The sequence below is a fragment of the Corylus avellana genome, chromosome ca4 (genome assembly GCF_901000735.1).
Source record: "Corylus avellana chromosome ca4, CavTom2PMs-1.0".
Taxonomy (NCBI): Eukaryota; Viridiplantae; Streptophyta; class Magnoliopsida; order Fagales; family Betulaceae; genus Corylus; species Corylus avellana.
Window position 1 is genome coordinate 20,524,842 of NC_081544.1, and position 21,157 is coordinate 20,545,998.

The 21,157-nt window shown below is 38.2% G+C and overlaps 3 protein-coding genes across 3 annotated transcripts; 1 reads left to right on the top strand and 2 right to left on the bottom strand.

Moving 5' to 3' along the window:
• Positions 1-54: 54 nt before the first annotated feature.
• On the bottom strand, positions 55-1,445 carry LOC132179323 (uncharacterized). The gene is made up of 5 exons (XM_059592028.1): positions 1,071-1,445; positions 845-932; positions 695-765; positions 540-596; positions 55-449 (listed from the first exon to the last, which is right to left on the bottom strand). Exons 1-5 carry the CDS (start codon positions 1,170-1,172, stop codon positions 231-233), a joined length of 537 nt encoding a protein of 178 aa, XP_059448011.1. The 5' UTR covers positions 1,173-1,445; the 3' UTR covers positions 55-230.
• A 5,129-nt stretch (positions 1,446-6,574) lies between these two features.
• On the top strand, positions 6,575-8,005 carry LOC132177606 (uncharacterized). The gene has a single exon (XM_059589996.1). It carries the CDS (start codon positions 6,788-6,790, stop codon positions 7,895-7,897), a length of 1,110 nt encoding a protein of 369 aa, XP_059445979.1. The 5' UTR covers positions 6,575-6,787; the 3' UTR covers positions 7,898-8,005.
• Positions 8,006-10,111: 2,106 nt separating this feature from the next.
• On the bottom strand, positions 10,112-12,424 carry LOC132177607 (uncharacterized). Its single transcript, XM_059589997.1, has 2 exons — positions 12,212-12,424; positions 10,112-10,700 (listed from the first exon to the last, which is right to left on the bottom strand). The coding sequence occupies exons 1-2, from the start codon at positions 12,326-12,328 to the stop codon at positions 10,380-10,382; spliced, it is 438 nt and encodes a 145-aa protein (XP_059445980.1). The 5' UTR covers positions 12,329-12,424; the 3' UTR covers positions 10,112-10,379.
• Positions 12,425-21,157: the final 8,733 nt, after the last annotated feature.

Consider the following 21,157-nt stretch of genomic DNA (forward strand, 5'->3'; position numbering starts at 1 on the left):
GCCAACGCCCAGTCATTGACCCAATACCATAATCTCAGTAAAGGCCCATAATAGAGAGAGAGAGAACATTAAGCCCAAACTCTAAATCACTAAAATTTTGTATCCACAGGAAGACAAGAGTGCATACAAAGGTTCATCAAAGAAACCATGCCCTACAAGTCTACATACAACCAATGCAAATTGTTACCACTCAAACACCTCAATCCTCTCTGCATTATTCTCTCCTTTCGCTAATTGCAATAACCGCGGCTTCCGAACATCTCCAGGCCAGACGCATGCAAATGTGAGCCTCTGCGTGGCATTGGATTGGTTTGCCATCGTCTCCTCTTTGAGTTTGAGCATCCGGAATCTTCTCCGATCGACGGTCCACAGAACCAGGTAGGAGACTCGAATCCTTTGGCCATCTCTAAAAGCATGCTCTGTAGCTCCTCTATGCTATAATTTTTGTCCTGTGTTATAAAATGAACCAGACATTAACAAAAACCAAAATAATCTTCATTCCCTGTTTAAATTGGACATAAATAATATCAGATTCCTACCTCTCTCCTTGTCTGGTCCATGAGAGACACCATTTCTTGCACAAAATCGTAGAAGCCCTGAAACAGAGTTCAATTCCCAAACAAATCACTATCTTGAGAAAGATTACAAATGCAACAGTTGAAACAGAGAAAGGCACGTTTCCGAAAATAACCACCTCATCTTCTTCCTCATCAGGGTCGTATAATCCAGCGTCGTACAGAGTCCTCTTCCTCTGGTCTGACAACACTGCTCCAATAAAAGAAAAAGGTTAAGAAAATTCCCACGGTCGCCTCCAATGGGGGTGCACATTAGGAAAGAAAATTACCTGAATAGGCTTCTTGAATCTGCTGGAATTTTCGTTTAGCTTCACCCAGAAGAGAAGGGGTCCTTGCCCATCTATCCGGATGCCATTGCTGCACAAAAACAACAATCACACCCACTCAATACTTCAGATTTAACCCAAAAATCAAGAACAAAAGGGAGCAGAACGAAGTCCAACCAAGACGCAGTCGTTTTTCCTTAAAACGAAAATCCGAGGCAGCGCTACTCACCATAGCAAGCTTGCGATAAGCCCGTCTTATTTCTTCAATAGAAGATTCCGTCCTAACACCAAGAATTCCATAATAAGATAGCCACTTCTTGTTAGCCTCCATCTCCGTCACAACCCCACCAATCTCAGCGCATCAAAAACCAATCCAGATACCCAGAAACAAACCCAGAAAGTCGTCCTTGATTAATCTCAACCACGCTATTTCAAATTCAGGCTTAAGCATCAATTTCAGATGGACTCGGGCGTTGGAACTCGTAACGACGTCGAATGAATGTGATGTGAAAGCCAGTGCTGCTCGTTTTATAAGCGACGGCGAAGGCGGTCACGTATCGGGAGCTCTAGAAGCTTTTAACCCAAAATGAAATAAATATCGGAATGTTCCGGAAGAACTTCTTTTCGCAGACGTGAGACGTGGAATTTATTTGCTTTGTTGCGTGGAGGAGGTAGATATTTTGTGGCAGGGCTTGAGATAGTCTGCGTAGAGGCTTCTAGTGCCCTTTTTTTTTTCTTTTTTTTTCTTTTTTTTAAGTATATAAGAAAGCAACAAACAGGAAAAGAAAAAACTATAAACTAGAAAAGCAATAAAAAGTATGTAGGATACTTCCTACTGGCAATAAGAATCGAGCTAAAAGAAGAAAAGTGACAGGAAATGCAACCAAAAAATTTTCTGGCCATGGCCCAATGTGCCATATAACGGGCGCAGATGTTTGCACTTCTAGTAACTTTCCTAACTTCCCAAAAAAGAAGATGCTGGGATAGAGTCAATGGTATCTGAAATAATGGAAGAAATCCTCCAATCAAGAGAGAGAGCGGGCTGCTAGAGAGCCAGAATGACAACTTGGGAATCGCCTTCTATAATAAATTTACCAATATGAAGTGAAGTAGCTAGAGAAACTGCCAATTGAACTGCAAGAGCTTCCCCATAACTAGCCGGACTAATTTGAGAGAGAGTCCGAATAATAGCGTCATTTGAATCTTGACAGACCGTTGCTTGAACAAAAAAGGAATCTCTAATGGCTGTATCAAAGTTAATCTTAAACCAAGTCACAGATGGAGGAGTCCAAGTTTCTTCTGTGAGAGAAGACCTAATATTCCATGCATGAAAATGTTCCAAAGTAATTCTGTTGATATGAGTAGAGATGGAACGCGCATCAACAATTTTCCCAACGTGATAGGCTTTGTTGTGATAGAACCATAAAAGATCACACATGCTATAGAAGCAAAGAGCTGGAATTTATGATGATCAGTTGGTGGAATGGCTAGAGATATACCATGAGAAATAATCACATTTATCCAATCAACCATGTTTGAGAAATTTAGAGCAGAAGAGTCAAGAGCCCAAAAAGAATTCCGCCATACAACTCGAGCAAAGATGCAATTGAAAAATAGATGTTGCAGCGAATCCAAAGCAAATTTGCATAAAGGGCAATGGTTTAAGGAGTTATTTGTGGAAAATAACTCATCCAATCTAGCTCTTGTTGGGAGAATATTCTAAGCAATTTTCCAGAGAAAAAGCCTTAACCAATCATTCAGATTTAACTTCCAAATAGATTTCCAAAAAGAGGAGGGAACCTGAATAGAAACGGGGAGAGAACGAGCATTAATAATGGAGAGATAAGCCGAATTTGAAGAAAATTTTCCTGAGCAAGAAGGAGTCCAGAGATATTGTGGTATTAGATTCAAGGAGATTTTAATCTTCAAAATTTCTTCAACAGTGGCTTGGTCGAATATAGCTGAGATCGTAGACAGATTCCATTGCAATGGAGATTGTTGAAGCAGGTCAGAAGTACGCAAAGAAGGCTGAATTCTATTATAAGGAAACCTTGGAACTGGTTTGAAGTCTTTCATAGTGGGAATCCAAGCAGAAGTCCATATAGGAAGTGATGATGTTTTTGCTACCTAAAGGCAAGCTCCAAAAAGCAAGAGAGGCTTGCTCTTTTGAATTCCTTTCTATAACCATGAAGCTAAGGGTGTGATTGGTGAAGAGAAGAAGTTTCCATATTTAATATACTTCGCCAAGAGTTGCCGAACCCAAAGAGAGTCAAAGTTTGAAAGTATTTTCCAACCAAGTTTAGCAATCAGAGCAAGATTGACATCTTTCATTAGCCTAAAACCCAAACCACCTGCCTGACGGGGTAAGCAAATTGAACTCCAAGATTTTAGAGAGAGATTTTGAGATTTACCTTTTGGGAATCCCCACCAAAAATCCTTAAAGATTTTATCTAGCTTATGGCAAATGGTATCTAGGAGAAGAAAAGTACCCATCACATAAGAAGGAATAGTAGACGCTGTAGATTTAATAAGCACAGATCTTCCCGCTTGAGACAGAGTTTTAGTACGCCAACCATCAACTTTACCCACAACCCTATCTAATAAAAACTGAAAGTTCGTTGATTTCAAACGACTCATGAGAAAAGGAAGCCCTAGATAGATAGCCGCAAAAGTTGATGGTTTAAACGGAAGAATATTATTGATGCCTATCCGAGTGGTAGCTGTCGTATTTTTGCTGAAATGAATAAAGGATTTTGAGATGTTAACCTTTTGACCAGACCAGCTGCAATATTGATCTAGACAGGATTAGATTGGAGATGCTTCAGTGGAAGTGGCTTTAGCAAAAACGATCAAATCATCAGCAAATAAAAGATGGGTAATAGGAGCATAAGAACGACCGATCCAAATTCCTTTGAGTAAGCCCAGAGATTCTTGTTAATGAAAAAGTCGCGAAATAACTTCAGTACCCAGAATAAAAAGAAAAGGAGATAAAGGATCTCCTTGTCGTAAACCTCTAGCTGGAGCGAAGAACCCAAAAGGACTGCCATTAATCATTATGGAGAATGTCATGGAAGATATATAGATACGAATCCAATTTATCTAAAGTGGGTGAAAGCTCAACTTGGATAAAATAGCTAGATGAAATTCCATTCCATCCAGTCAAAAACTTTCTCTATATCAATCTTAACCGCCATGAGACCACCTCGTCCTTGTGTTGATTTAAGAGTGTGAAGGAGCTCATGAGCTAAAATAGAATTATCTTGAATATTTCTTGCAGGCACAAATACAGATTGATAATGAGAGATTATACTAGGAAGCAAAGATTTAAACCTATTAGCCAAAATCTTGGAGATAATCTTGTAAATGATATTGCAGACTAATAGGCCTAAAGTGATTCACGGAAAAATGACCAAGCTGCTTCGGAACAAAAGCAATAAAAGTATGATTTTGTTCATTCAAAAGATGATTGTGTGAAAAGAAATCCCATATACATTGGAGAACCATCTCTTTCACAATATGCCAATATTTCTTATAGAAAAGAGCAGTAAAGCCATCGGGTCCAGGGGCTTTGGTTGACTAAATACTGGAAAGAGCAGTATAGATTTCTTGTTCTAAAGGAATATTGCATAACATTTGATTTTCCTCTTCTGAAATAACACTATCAAATAAAGATAGCATGTCATCAGAAATAATAGGGCTTGAAGAGGAGAATAATGTTTTGAAATGATTCGTGAAGCAATTCCCAATAGCATTATGATCAGAAATCCAAGTACCGGAATGGACCTTGAGGAAATTTATAGCATTGCGCCTTCGCTTTATGAGAGTAGAGGTATGAAAAAATTTGGTATTTAAATCTTTGCAGGTCAACCAAATTTCACGAGACTTATTTTTCCAAAGAATTTCTTTTTTTCCCAAAAGATCATTGAGCACTTTCTTAAGCGACAACTCCTCAAAATGATCCTAAAGCGAAGGAGAAGCTTGTTGGATAACATCCAGCTTTCCAAGAGTTGCTGTAATAATTTTTTGTATGTTACCAAAGTGCATTATATTCCAACTTTTGAGAGTAACTTTTGTAGATTTCAAACGTTTAGATAAAATGAAAGCTGGAGAATCATTCGAGACATAATCCAAAGCCATAGCTATAACTGATTCACAAGATGGATCTCTAGTTCAAAATTTTTCAAATCTAAATGGACGAGGTAACGTGGAAGAATCCATAGAAGTGTTTAGCAATAGAGAATTATGATCAGAAGCATGCATAGGCAAATGGCGAAGAGAGAAAGCTGGAAATTGATGAATCCAATTAGTAGAAGCAATACCTCTATCCAATCGTTCTTTAATATTGTGATGACCCTGTCTATTATTAGACCATGTGAATGGATTACCAAAAAAACCTAAATCAACCATGCCGTATGAATCCATAAAAGAGTGAAAAAAAAAAAATCATTGGAAGAACTAGCAAACGGGCGTCCACCTTGTTTTTCCGATTGATTCAAAATCATATTGAAGTCTCCAATACACAACCAAGCCTCAAAAAAATATTTACCCACAGTATCTAGAGGTTCCCATAATTTAAATTTATGAGTACTATAAGGAGAGCTATATATACAAGACAATATCCAAGATTTATGAGGAGGATCAGAGTAGCACCAAGCACTTATTGTATTTATATTGGAAAGAAAATATTCAAGTTCAATACCAAAACGCCTAGCTAACAAAAGTCCTCCTCTAGAGCCAGAAGGAGGAACATGGAACATCAAAAAGAAACCAAGCCTATTCAGTATAATAGTAGCATTTCTCGTGCTTTGAGTTTAGGATGGACGAAGTCAGGGAGACCCACCTGTCCGTTGTGGACGTCGATGCCCATTTGAGGGAATCTTTGACGCGTGTATTTTTCTGGTAAAGGTTCGGACACGTGTGCATTAGGGGACCCTTCATTAACAGCTTTGCTAAAAAAATGTGGAGTTGGTCAAACTTCGAATTACTTCGTTCAGATAAACCCTTTTGATTTCGTTCACAGCTTCACCCGTTTGTTTCCTCCTATAGTGTTTTTTTTTCTCTCAATTATGTGTTGCTCAAAAAAAAAAAAAACCAAATCTCTTGATTATGAACTATATTTGATAGGTCCAGAACAAGCCTGGGACGGACCAGACAAAAGACCCAACATTCGAAGCAAAGATCTCCTGAGGCCCAGAGGCCACAAAGGCCCAACAGAGCCCATCCACACTTAGGCCCAAAAAGGCCCAAGGAAATCACCAACGCAAGAGCCCAAGAGATACCCAGAGACCACATACAAATACAGCCTACATTTTACCTCTTTATTCTGTAACTATTCTATTAAAGATTTTTTTTAACAATCATATTTTTTATAATACTTTTTGAAAATTTATCTTTTTTTTAATGTCATAGAGGACGGTGTAGCTAGTCGAGTTGTGTTTTTGGCGATGACCCAACCAGAAAATCACTTGAGAGTTGATTCCCCAATTTTACTTGCCTAGATGGTGGTGGCCGGCCACCTAATTTTTTAATTATTTTATTTAAACTTTTTTTTTTATTTGATTTTAATTTTTAATTTATTTCTATTTTGATTTTCTTTGTAAAATTTAAATAATATTTTAGTATTTAATTTATAGTGGGACGTGTGGGATAGAAAATAGAAATGGACGGCTAAGATTGAGAATATGAGACTCATATTCTCCCAATAATGGGGGGATTGGGATCCTGATCCATCGAGGGATGTACTTTGAGTTCCAAATCCTCGCTTCCAGTGTTGTAGAACAAGGAGGCTGAAAACCTGAAGAATTAGCGCTTGAAACTTGAAACCAAAACAACAACCCTTCTGACAAGAAAACATTACATGGTTTGTTTGACAAGAAAAGAGAACAAAAGTAATTGGATAACTCCTTTGTATAAATAATATCCTCCCTATTGCATCCCACCATCACCATGTCTCCAATCATGTCTTCTCCATTCCTAGTCATCATCTTCCTCTTCGTCTTCCTTCTGGTCGGCCCCGTGTCACTGATCCTCGCCAGAAACCCCCATTCCATCAGCTTCCGATCCCCCAATCTCTACCCGGAGGGCCTCGCGTGGGACCCCTCCGCCCAGCACTTCCTCGTGGGCTCCATTCGCAACCGCACGATCGCCGCCGTGTCCGACGCGGGGGTCGTCGAGACCTTAATCTCAGACTCCTCCCTCCCCGAAAACGTCACTGTTCTGGGCCTCGCTGTGGACTCCGCCAACCACCGTCTTCTCGCCGTTATCCACGCCGCGGACCCACTACCCCACTTCGATGCCCTCGCCGCCTACGACCTCCGCTCAGGCAACCGCCTCTTCCTCTCTCTTCTCCCATCCGATGAAGCCGCCGGCGGCACACGTCAGATCGCGAACGACGTCACCGTGGACTTCAAGGGCAACGCCTACGTCACCAACGCGGCCGGAAACTACATCTGGAAAGTCAACGCCGACGGAGAAGCTTCCATCTTCTCTAGATCGCGGGCCTTCACGGCCCATCCCGTGGACCGCGACTCACCGTTCAGCTACTGCGGGCTCAACGGGATTGCTTACGTCAGCAAGGGTTACCTCCTTGTGGTGCAGACGAATACGGGGAAGATGTTCAAGGTTGACGACGAAGACGGGACGGCCAGGCTGGTGTTGTTGAACGAGGATTTGACTCTGGCGGATGGGATCGCGATCCGGAGCGACGGCGTCGTTTTGGTGGTGTCCCAGAATAAGCTGTGGTTTCTGAAGAGTCAGGATAGTTGGGGGGAGGGAGTGGTATTTGACAAAATTGACCTTGATAGCGAGGGGTTTCCTACTTCGGTGGTAGTGGGAGCGGAGGACAGGGTGTACGTGTTAAATGGGCATGTGTTGGAGGGTATGATGGGGAATGTGGAGAGGGAGAGGTTTAGCATAGTGGAGGTGAGGTCGGAGAAGGAGAGTGGGGAAGAGAAAATTTGGGTGTATTTGCTGATAGGGTTCGGTTTTGCTTACTTCTTGTTCTGGAGATTTCAGATGCGCCAGCTTGTTTCCAACTTGGACAAAAAGACCAATTAAGTTTTGCTTTTTTAACTCTCTTGAGTGAAAGTTTTTGTTGAATCAATGAAGTTTGTTTTTGTCTTTACTATCAGAATTCTAATAAAAGCAGAATGGGTTTTACTTGGACTCCAAAAGGTGTTTCCTTCTCTGGAAATTACGAAATGGGTTTTTACTGCCATTTATTTCGACACAACTCCATCAACACTTGGAAGATAATCAACAACACAAACGTGACAGAGGAAGAGATAAGATAAAGATGCACAAAAAGATGATGAAGAAGATAAAGATAGAGCTTAAGATCACTTACAAGATGTATCTTGTAAATAGTAGAAGCCAAATATGTCTTGTAATACAGCTTTCACAAACGTGTACCAACTCTACTCTTTGTATCTATTAATTCAATGCAAATGGTATCTCCAAAAGGGTTTCTCTGTTTGTTTATGGCTACTCCTGAATCATCATCCTCTTCCACCATCACTGGAAACACAACCCATCCCCAACCCCTTCCAGCCACTCTTAAGAAAGGCAGGCTTACTATTGCTGAATATTTTCAGCAGATGGAGATCTTCTTTGACTCTGGCTTACATTGATCAACCCCTCAATGATTTTGAGGTGGTATCATACATCTTGTCTGGCCTTTATGCTGAATTTGACTCTCTGTGTGATGCCAATCACCACACAGATAGATCTTGTGTTATTATAGGAGTTGTATGGACACCTCCTTACACAAGAGACCCACATAGAAAATAACATTCCTTATGTTGATGTTCCTGCCCCCAACCTCGCTACCCGCAACAATGCCTCTCGGCCTCAAGGGTCTCCATCCTCAAACAACAAAAACATAGCTAGGCTACATGGGAAACTTCAACTCTAGATGCTTAAGAGAGGTAGGGGGACAATTTTCTGGCAGAAGTATGGACATATTGCCCTCATGTGCTACCATCGCTTTGGTCATGCCTATCAAAGTGATGATCCCAGCAATCCCACTACCTACATTGTATCTCCCTCCAACAATTCTGATTTGGCTTGGTATCCAACGTAGAGGAATACAATAGTAGTAGTAATGATCAGGTTCGAGTTGGCTAGCAATGGGCAAGGTCTGCACGTTAAACATATTGGTTCTTCTACTCTTGTCAATCATCCTAATTAAAGTTTACTCAATATTCTACATGTTCGTAAGATAACAAAAAAGCTCTTGTAGTTCATGGATTTACCTTTGAATCGATGTCTTCTTTGAATTTCACCCAATTTTTTCTGAGTCAAGGATCCCAGAACAGGGGCTATCCTCCTCCAAGGCAAGAGTAAACATCGCTCTCTTCTCCATCAACCTGTATTGGATAACATATTTTTGTGATGAATTGCCATCAGGGTCTCGATCATCCCTCCTTGAGAGTCGCTACTCTCCCGCTCAAGATCACTGCATTCTTCTTCCTTAAAAAAAGGCAACTTCCCAATCTGTCTGCCATGCATACCAGCTGGGAAAGAGTCACAATCTTCATTTTCCCTCTTCTCTCAATTTCCTCTAGAATTGTTATTCACCTATGCTTGGAGTCCTTCCCCTATTCAATCAATCATATCATGTTTCTTTCATAGATGATTTTAGCCGTTTTGTGTCACCAAGAACAAATTCCCATTCAATATTCTCTTCAATCAACCCCCTAACTATAACCTACTTATGTGCTTTTGGGTGTGGATATAACTCACACAAGATGGAATTCCGCTCTAAACTATGTGTTTTTCTGAGCTACAGCTCCAAACACCGTGCGTGTAAGTGTTTCCATCAACCCACAGGACATCTCTACACTGCGACGACCACCTCTTTCCCTTTAATCAGAATCTACCCTTACCAACTTCGCAGCTTCCACTGTTGATGAAGGATCAAAGAAATCATCTGACTGTAATACCACTGTGCAAATCCGGAGGTGTTTCTGACCATCAATAAAAAATGAGACCACATGCTAACACAGCACCGCTGCTGTGGGCCTGTGGCCAAGAAGTTGATAAAGGTATTTGGAAGACACAATAAGTGTCATCAAGGCCACCACTTCCTCTCCTCCAAACTTTCTAACAACAATTCATCAGCTTCAAATAGCATATAAATGTGGCCATGCAATCTCAGTTTCTCCAAGCATCATATATATTCTATATGTGATGAGGGGTAAGTGCACATGGTGACACATATATAACACGGTATCTACTAGGATCAACTCCTGTAACATGCTCATAATTCACTATGATCAACTCTTTGTGCATTGTGAGAGGATTTTTCATTCATTGGTCAAACAACTACTTTAGCAACAGAATCATGCTCCTGAATTAGCCCAAGCTCAACCATGGCCATTGAAAAACGGCCACAAATCTAATAATTTTTATTTGGTGGCTTGTAAATTCTAATTCATAGTTTGGAGATGAGACAAACAAAAATCTACATTTGTGAACAAAGCCATAATTCAAAATTTAATAAAGGATCATATGATGGAGTGTCATTACTGTCCTGTGGTCAGGGGAGAGATGCTTGCACCAGAGGTTCTTTAGAATTTGGAGATGGTATTGGCGGCAGCTTTTTCTCCTTTGCCGATGGTTGTTCTGATGATGTCTTCATTCCATTCTCATTTTTTGGCTTTGATAACCCGGCCTTTTCCCTAAGCATCTCAAGCTTTTCCCTGATCTTTCTTCTGATCTCAGGTTTCACAACACGTGCTTCAACAGGATCTGTTGTGCCGCCACTCAGAGCCCCAGCAGTCAAATATATCATCATATCTCTTCGTGACACACCCAAGTTCATTGGAGCTTCTAATCTCCCTTCTTCCTCATTTTTCACCTGCAAATAGGGTTAAAAGAAACAATTCTGGATAAACTGCAAATGCTCTGTACAAATCCTAATTGTCTCTAACCAAAGTAATCTTAAGTATTACCAGTACAGTATAATATTCATTATAATATCTGTGCATACATGCTCATCGCAAGTTTGTGCAAGATAAAGACACAAAGAAAACGTATTGAAATTTTCAAAATTGGCCCCAATGCCTGCACCACTAGGCCATTCAATAAAGTTGACTTTATAATTTTATTACTATTTTGAAAGAGAGAGAGAGGGGGAGCAAACTGAATATTGATGATCTGAAGTTAACTTGTATACATAGACTGGGTCTTTTCCAAAATTACATTTGGAAATGAATTCCTCACGGAGACTTTTTGTGAGACTTAAATTTCTTCTGCCTTCAAAATATAATTTTGTTGGACCATAGTTACCAAAAGAGGAAGAAAACAAAAGGAAAAAAGTTAAGACTTTAAAATCCCAACCACCGGTGAAAGCCATAAACCCAGAACTTGTCTGTATAACAGCAAATCCACCTTCACATGCCCCATCAGTATTTACAAACACAATTAAGGTGAAGACGACTTCAAGAAACTTATTAGGCATGCAAAAACTTTAGAAACCTAAAGAACATAATACTGAAAATCAATCGGAGCAACTTAAACTACAGATAACTGGCACTGATTTTTAAATAAATTCGACCCATAATGATTCTGTATTAGTTTATACTATCTACCATTACCATAGTAGTACATCTTTTTGCAACAAAGGCAAGTAACTGATGGCTACAAGCTAAAAGAGGGAAGCAAATCTACATTAAAAAAGTACACTAAAACAAATCTATCTTCTAAAATATGGTTGTTAAGCAGGGTTTATATTCTATTGTTTCATATTATCTTTGAACTTTCTTTCAAATAGTATAATTTTATTAGTTTTGGCCCCCAAGATAAAAATCTTCGATGCACCACTGAACCTGAGAATGCTAAGGACTAAAGAAGCTATGATTCAAAGCATATTTTTCTCATTTTCAAGCTATACGAAAATTAGGATCTTACCATCACTAGATCTTAAAATCAAAAGATCTGAAATTCAATTTTTAAAAGCTCACTAATACAGTGCAACTATAATGCAACCTCGTACAAAAGTCATGTATAAGTTTCGTAGTGAATCTATTTAGAACTGGTGCTCAACCACATTTACTAGGTTTTGAGGAAAGGCACAAATTTATATACATAAATAACTGGAACATTTATTCAGGTTTTGAGAAAAGGCATAAATCACCCATGGATATTTATTTGGGTTACACGCTTGGGCATCATCCTGATTTACTTTCAGTTTATGAATTTCACAAATATCATCACTGATAACACATTGCTCTTCTAAGTCAAAATTTATGAAACATATCATTGACCAATGCAGGAAAAAAAAAAAAGTGCAGATGAATCGCATAGCGTGTCTCCCAATTATGGCAAACTCAGAACCCAGTAGACAAATTAGAGCTTTTGTGTATGAACCTGAAGAGGGAGAACGGTCCCCGTGGTTATGATCACTGGCCGTTTGATGGGGAAGCCTTTTTGTCGGAGCCGTGCAGGAAGTGGGCCTCCCGGCGGATTCAAGCTGGAGAACGCCATCTGTACCTTCGGCGAGATCACCGACGACAAGCTTCTTACACTTGGGGTTCAGCAGTAGAGGCTGTAGAGCTGAGCTAAGAAAGTGGCAATTTTTTCACGAGTGGGCTGGCAGGCTGCATAGGTGGAAATTAGGTGCCTTGGCTGGGCTCCGCTCGCCGTCTAACTCGACGTTCAACAAGAGATGCTGGGCCGGAGTTTTGACTGAAGTTTGGGCCTATTGGCCATGTTCATAAACTAACTATTTAGTCCACAAAATATACTTTCCACAAAATACATCAAACACTAGGAAAAACATTTAGACAATCAATGTTTGGTAATGACTCAATGTTTTTAAATGATTTTCATTTGACGTGAATGAAAATATTCTTTTTTAATAGGAGACATGTTGCATGTATCCATGCTCATAATTTCCGTCTCAAGCCTTTGCCTCTTAAGATGATTAGCCTACTTTTCACTTTCCTCTCTCAATTGGTTAAACACAAGCCTTTCTTTTATAAGACGAATAATCTTTTGTCCTTCTTCCGTTCTCTTTTCTTGAGATTTCTTCTTGTCATCCTTCATATCATTAATTACCTCCGCAAGATTCGAAGACATATAATCTTGCCTCTTTCGTGTTTTCTCTCTCTTTTTGGGCCTCCTAGGCATAAGTTAGGCGGCAGAAACCAACATTAAAGCAAAGTAGTCATAAATGTTTGTCTCATAAACTTTGCACTCTGCACTCAACAACATAACACGTAAATTAAACTCCTCCCCCCTCAACTAGTATTGGAGAGTACTTGTTTGTTATTTATGTATTGAGGGAATTGCGGAAAATATTGATTGTGTATGTTTATGCTTTGTCATTGGTTTTGGGAAGTTGTGATGTATGTCAAAGGTATGGCAATAACATAAATTCTCCCAATTGTTTTACCAAATAAGTGGACTCTACCCTAGACCGCCAAAATAACTCCATAATCCTAAATTTGTCACTTCAGACACCCTGTTGTAGCTTTACTTTATTGTCATTTATGGTTAGATTTAGCTTTATGTTAATTGTTCTAGTAAAGTAGGGGATGTGCTGAATCTTGTCAGATTTAGGGTGCCTTTCAATTTAAAGAGTTGGCCCAAGCTTATGAGGTTCTAAGTAACCCTGAGAAGCGTGAGATTGAAGCATGCTTGTTGGATATTGGGATATTTTTTGTTCTCTCTTTTCTCTTTATGGCTGGAATTGTAACAGGCAATGAGAAATATATGAAATAATGCAGATTGTAATTAGAAAAGACACTGAAGATATTTATTATAGAACTAAATAGTTACAATAGATATATGAAGATAATTGATAAAATATTTATGGTTGATTCAAGGTAGCCAAGCCTCATTTACGACAAAAATATTAAATAGATGAATATTAATGTAACACCCCCTTCCCGTAGGAAAATGATATTACGCATTTCTCATGAGGTTATAAATATTCCGTAAAGTAAAATATTAATAATCCATCAAAGTCTCATAAAATTATTACAACTCATCTAATAAAAACTTAAAAATTTAAACTTCAAGTCTTATGATAGAACGTAAACTGAAAACCAAATCATGCTAATGTACTAAGTTCACTTATTCCACTCCTCTCCTAGGTGTGGCTTCTGTCTTTAGTTCACTTGGCCTGTAGAACCATCCTTGCTTTCATTTGGGTTGTTTTTTAATAAGAAATCATGAAAAATCAAGTGTGAGTCGAATAATCAGTAAGTAAATACATCACACACTAAATGAAGTTGAAAACATCATAAGTTCCAAAACATCAACCAATAAAAATATTCGCACGCATCATAAAATCATTTCCTTATTAATTCAATATCATGTTGGCCAACACACATTTACTCCCTGTGTGCAAGGGTTGGCGATCACAAGGATTCTCGTTCCAATCTTGTGGCCTCGGGTGGAATTGGTCATGGATATGGACATCACTCGATAACCTATGGTACACTCAAGTGATCCATTCCCGGCGGACCATACAGGATGAATGCCTCAACCCCTTTAGCTTTGGTACCATCGCTCATTCATTCATAAGGCCATTAAGTATTTTAAAACATTTCATACATTTAAACATTCATTTCCATTTCTTTTCTTTCATTCATTCATTCTTTCTTTCTTTTCCTTTCTTTCATTTCATTTCATTCTTTTTCATCAAGTAACATAACATACTTATAACATTTTCATAACATAGCGGAAGCATTTACATAAAATCATTTTCAAACAAAATCATATAATTTGGGATACATTAAAAAGGGCTATCAAAGAAATGCTAACATTGTATTTTGTTTCATTTGAGACAACTTTAAGAAAACATAACATTAACATATGGAAGATATCAAAGGTATGATCGTATCTACTTACTCTCCTTAGCTTACACAGTTCAACACTCTTCACTTAGTAACCTAATCAAATAATCACAATAATTACTCTTGTTAACACTATCGTAAACCATTCATTCTTTCTCATTGTTATATCCCCCTAAACATTGCTTTCCATACTAAAGGCAGATATGATTTCTTCTCTTAAAATACTTATTTCATATCTCAAATTCAATTATTTCCTTTGAATAATCATGTTATGCATGCATGCTCAAATACTATACATGTATTGTGCCAAATACATCTATTTTCATGCTCTCTAGAGTGTAGATGCTGTGGAGTCCCACATCGCATGGCTGTGGAGATGGGGATTTACTTAAATGTATACTTACACCCTTAATGACAACATGTTTTAAAGCCGTGATGGTCATGATCCCATCAAAACTCCGCAGTTAAATGTGCTTCTGCAAGAGTAGTACCAGGATGGGTGACCTCCAGGGAAGTATGGTCTGGGGGACTCAAAAGCGGACAATATTGTGTGTCAATTGGGTAGGGTGTTACAAATGGTATCAGAGCCATTGACCAGCCTAAGATGGAGGGAGTGTGTAAAAGCCCATGAAGGTCGCTAGCGGGCACTCGCTAGAATGCCAAGAATGGGCTAATCCCACGAGGGTCGCCATCGGGGACGTTGGGTCCTAAGAGGTGGTAATTGTGGGGTCTCACATCGCTTGAGTATGGAGATAGGGATGTACTTAAATGTATACTTACACCCTTAATGACAACAACACATTTTAAAGCCGTGATGGTCATGATCCCATCAGAACTTCGCAGTTAAGCATGCTTCTGTGAGAGTAGTACCAAGATGAGTGACCTCCTTGGAAGTCTGGCCAGAGGGAGTCAAAAGCGAACAATATTGTGTGTTAATGGGGTGGAGTGTTACAAATGTTAACACTACATATTAATAGTCTTGATAGGGTCCTTAGCTAATCCTAAAGTTTCCTAGACAAATTGGACTTGGATAGAAATATAGGTTCTTAAGGCATCAAGGTTCAACTAGTGTGGTTGTGTGTGTGTGCTATGATTCTAGCAACATGTTAGTGAAGATTACTTCGCTATAAATCTTACACGTGATCAAAAATTACATGATTTGAATTATTAAGAGGGTAACTCAAAGGGGATTTTACTTAAGGGTCCAACTATAGCAAAATATCTTTCCAAAAAGGCCCAACGGTCACCTTTCTTGTTGACTGCGGTGCTGCAGGAAATTCAATAGCAACCTAGTCTTAAGGTTTGGTCCTTATAATACGATGCAACACACTTAATAACTCATACACATGTTATGTTGATGTCTCATACTTAGAAAATTCATATAATCATGCTTTAAAACTATATTCATGTCTTTTAGGAGAAGAAATCATTATTAACATGCTTCCTTTAGTGTTGGCAGTAGGAATAGGAAGATTAAACATCACCCATTTAATACATTTATCAATGTATTGCTAGATTTTCTTCATACTATTCATGAAACTAACAATATACATCAATTATAGGAATTAATAGGACCCATTCCTAACAAAAAATTAGTTGTCTAAAGATAAAAACGAAGAGGTAGATTCTGCTCCCTTGGACAGTAAATTGTTTAGTGCTGAAAATCAGCTTCTTCTATTGATTTTGGAATATTTAAGACATAGGGGGTTAATAAAACATGGGTTCTATCAATTATAGGAATTAATAGAACCCATTCCTAACAAAAATTTGGTTGTCTAAAGATAAAAACGAAGAGGTAGATTCTGCTCCCTTGGACAGTAAATTGTTTGGTGCTGAAAATCAGCTTCTTCTATTGATTTTGGAATATTTAAGACATAGGGGGTTAATAAAACATGAAGGAGGAATTTTTCTTAAGCTTTGATAAAAAGAATTAAAGAAAACATTGAAAATACTTACAAAATGAACTAGGCAGAAATTGTAGCTTCTAGAACAGCATAGACATCAATGATTTGGCTTCTAGGTAGAGGAAGAGAGAGAGAGAGAGAGAGAGAGATCTGAATTTTGAAAACTAACGTAGGGTGCATTGGGGCTGTAATTGACGGCTCAAAAGGGAGACTTTTAGGGTTTTAAAGGTGAAATATATAAGCTGGCAGGAGGAATATAAACTAATGGCTGCAAGAGAATTTTAGGGTTTTAGTGCAACTAGGGTTTTAGGGCAGGATTAAAACTCACATGTTTTTAATTTCTTGAGCTAGGGTTGCTGGAAAATAATGTAGAGTACTTTGAATAAAACTGGCAGCAATAAACATCAAGTTTCCTTTCCAAACTAAACTTCTTTTCTTTTTGAAATAAATTAGGAAACAACTCCTACAAAATATAGATTTATTTAGACTTACAATTAGGACTTGTTTTAGCAAGAAAACTTTCATTTTTGGGGAAAAAAACAGCTGGCCAGATTTTGTTAGGACCTAGACTTCAACTATATTGACTTGCCCTTTCTAGGTCTCTTTCATCCCTCTAACATACCCCTCTATTTTATTCCCATGAAAATTAGACACAACTAAAAACAAATAGCTGTCAAACAATAAAACAAATATAAACAACAAGCAATCATCATAAAATTTACTCTAGGAGGTCTAGGGTGCTACAAATCTTCCTTCCTTATAAAAATCTCGTCCTCGAGATTTGATCATACATATTACTCGAAAAGGTAAGGGTATTTCTCTTTCATCTCGTCTTCACGTTCCCATGATGCCTCCTCAGTTGTGTGATTGCTCCATAGGACTGTGACCATTGGAATAGTTTTGTTGCGAAGAACTTGTTCCTTTTGTGCCAAGATGCCAACGGGAAACTCCTCATAGGATATGCCCTCATGAACCCGAAGCGGTTTGACTTCTAACACGTGTGAAGGGTCAGGAATGTATTTCCGTAGCATCAAAACATGAAAGACATTATGAATCGCTGATAGATTAGGGGGTAGAGCAACTTGATAGGCAATTGATCTGACATTCTACGGAATATCAAAAGGACCGATATACCTAGGACTAAGCTTTCCATTTTTCCTGAATCTCATAACTCCATTCATTGGTGCTACTTTTAGGAACACTTTGTCTACTTCTTTGAATTCTACCGCTTGACGCTTTCAATCTGTATACTTCTTCTATCGACTTTGAGCTGCTTCAAGCCTCTTCTTGACAATAGTAATCTTTTAACATGTAAGTTGAATGATCTTTGGGCCAAGAATTTTTCGCTCCCCAACCTCATCCCAATACAAGGGTGACTTACATTTTCATCCATACAAGTACTCATACGATGCCATCCCAATACTTGCCTGGTAACTATTGTTGTATGCAAATTCGAACAATGGCAAGTATCGAACCCAACTTCCCTTGAAATCCATTACAAAAGCTCGTAGCTTATCCTCGAGAGTTTGAATTGTCCATCCGTTTGAGGGTGAAAGGTGGTGTTGAAGGTCAACTTAGTACCCATTGCCCTTTGTACGCTTCGCCAAAAACCTAAAGTGAATTGTGAGTCTCTGTCTGATATAATCTTAGATGGTATGCCATGTAGTCTCACAATTTCATTGAGATAAAGCTCTGCTAGCTTATCCATGGAATATGTCATCTGAATTGGTATGAAGTGAGTGGTCTTTGATAAGCGATCTATGACTACCCAAATAGAATCCTAACCTCCTGGGGCTCTAGGAAAGCTTGATATAAAGTCCATGCCAATCTCTTCCCATGTCCAAACTGGGATAGGAAGTGGTTGTAATGTCCCTACAGGTCTTTGATGCTTTGTCTTGATCTGTTGACAAGTCAAACACCGCTCCACATATTTGGCCACATCCCTTTTCATTCCACTTTACCAGTAATGTTGTCGAAGATCCCGATACATCTTGGTACTGCTAGGGTGAATTGTGTATAAAGAGCGATGCGCCTCCGTAAGAATGATATCTCTAATATCTAAATTGTCAAGTACACAAAGTCTACCTCGAAATCGTAGAAGACCATCATCTGCTATCTTAAAATACGGCTTCTTTCCTTTTTGTACCTCATTCACGATCTTAGTTAGGTTCAAATGCTCAACCTGAGCATCTTTGATTTGGTCTAACATAGTCGGTTTCACAATCAAGTTACTCAAATATGCATGCGTGTCACCAACCATCTCGATTCTAAATCTTTCCATATCTAGAAGAATCTTCTTCTTTGCTGTGAACATCATAGCTATAGTACCTGAGGATAACTTTAAATTGAGTGCATCTGCTACAACATTTGCCTTACCAGGATGGTAGTTAATATTGCAATCATAATCTTTAATTAACTCCAACTAGGGGCAGAACCAGAACGTTTGATGGGGGGAACAAGTTATAAATTCAAAATATATTAAAATAATAAATAAAAACAAAATTAGCTTAAATTCAGATTTAACAAAAAGATAAACAAAACAAAAAAAGATACATAGATAATTGTTTCATAATACATTTCAAATTTCAGCTCAAACACCTATCAAAATGGAACTCGTCGTGTTTTCATATCCCAAAAATCATTTATGATTGAATCTGTACTAAGTGTCGCAGCAATTTCTTTTTCGATGTAGAACATTAGAGAATCCGTCAGAAACTCATCTTCAATTTTGTTGCAAAGCCTAGTTTTGATGATATTCATAGTTAAAAAAAGCTCATTCTGTAGTTGCGGTAGAAACATGAAGAGTAAGCAAAAGCACAACAACCATTGGCACAATTCGAAAATATTTAGCAATCCTTGGAAACTTGAATGTTGAATTACATTATGCTTGTAATGGTGAAGTTCTATTTCTAAGCATTCTTTTTCAAGATCGGTAAAGTCTTGCGGATAAAACTTGTTTACCAACTGACAAATATCATCAATTCTAAAAAGACTCATGCGCAACTCAAGGATCAAAAGTCAAGCCGAGAATAAGCAACTCCACTGCATGCTCACTAAACCGGCGATTTAATTCTTGCAATTGAGAATTTATTGCAACACAAAATAATATCAACACAATAATGATGCTCAATGGTAAAGTCAGCTTGTTGATGGTGAGCTCGACCTCTTCTCTTAACATAACAGGCATTCATATTTGGAATATCTATGTTGCATTTATTGCAAAACGACTTCACATTGGTAAGTAAAACTTCTCATTTATCATCTTTATATTGTTCAATACACCTTTTAGTAGATGAAACAAGATGCATGGCACTTAAAATGTCTTGAGATTTTGATTGCAATGCTTGACATAGATGATTGGTGATCTGCATAGTTTCTTTCATGAAATATAAGATGAATATAAATTCAAATGAAGTCATTACCTGATGAACTGAATCAACTTCTGCTCATTGGGAAGAAGTAGTTCCTACGTCAATGATTTTAACATTAATTTCACAAGTTGGATTAAAAATTTTGATCAAGTTGAAAACTGATCTTAAGTGAGAACTCCAACGCGTATCTCCAGCCCCTTCCACTCTCAATCTCATCAATTGCAATCATGTAAGCATTTTCAACAGCTTGGGCAACCCACAATTCTCCATACTGATTGCATGAAACACAAACAAAATTGATAACATAATTCAAAGTGATAAAAAATTGATGGACATAAATGACATCTTTTGATGCCACCACTAATGCTAATTGCAAAAATTGTGCGAAATAATGAATGTAGTAGACATAAGGATAATCATTGAAGCCAAAGCTTGCAACCCATTCCACCCCCCCTTGCCTATTACTTGCGCCGTCGTATCCCTGCCCTCAAATATTTTGAATGTGTAGCTTATGTTTAGACAATACATAATATATACCTTTTTTTTAAGGTTAATGCAATGCCACAATATTAGAGACATGAACAAGTCCAAAAAAGCGTTCTCACACAAAGTCATTCTTGTCAACAAATCTTAAAACTATAGCCATTTGCTCATTCATTGACTCATCACGAGCTTCATCAACAATTTGGCAAAAATTTGCATCACCAATTACATCACGAATTGCCTCCTTCACTTTGGTTGAAAAAACATGTAAAATGCCTTTTTGTATTGATAAGCGCCAAATGTTGCACATTCAAGCCCCTTAATTTGCATATGTTAATTCCTTGGCATTGTTATTTGTTTGATTTTGTGTTGTATTTTTTGTTTTCAGGTTTTAAATAAAGCTGAAATTAATTCCATTGATTTTGGGCTTAAAGCAATCTTTGAGAAAACCTAAAAGATACGGTTAAACTTAACCAATCATAAAGAAAATTATTAATTCAAAATTTCTCAAATTTGAGTCAAAATCGGATTGGATTCAAATTTGGATTCTGCATACATCTTGGAATTTTGCCATAACTTTCAGCTCAAATATCCGATTGAGGTAATTCAAGCGGCATTGGAAAGTTAACTTAAATTTCTACAAATCATTGTAAAATAGAATTTTCCTAATTTGGAGCGCCGCAAAGCCAAAATCGCCCCACAAGATAGGAACGTAATTCCGGGCGAATCCTATTCCGATTTGAACTTAGGTTT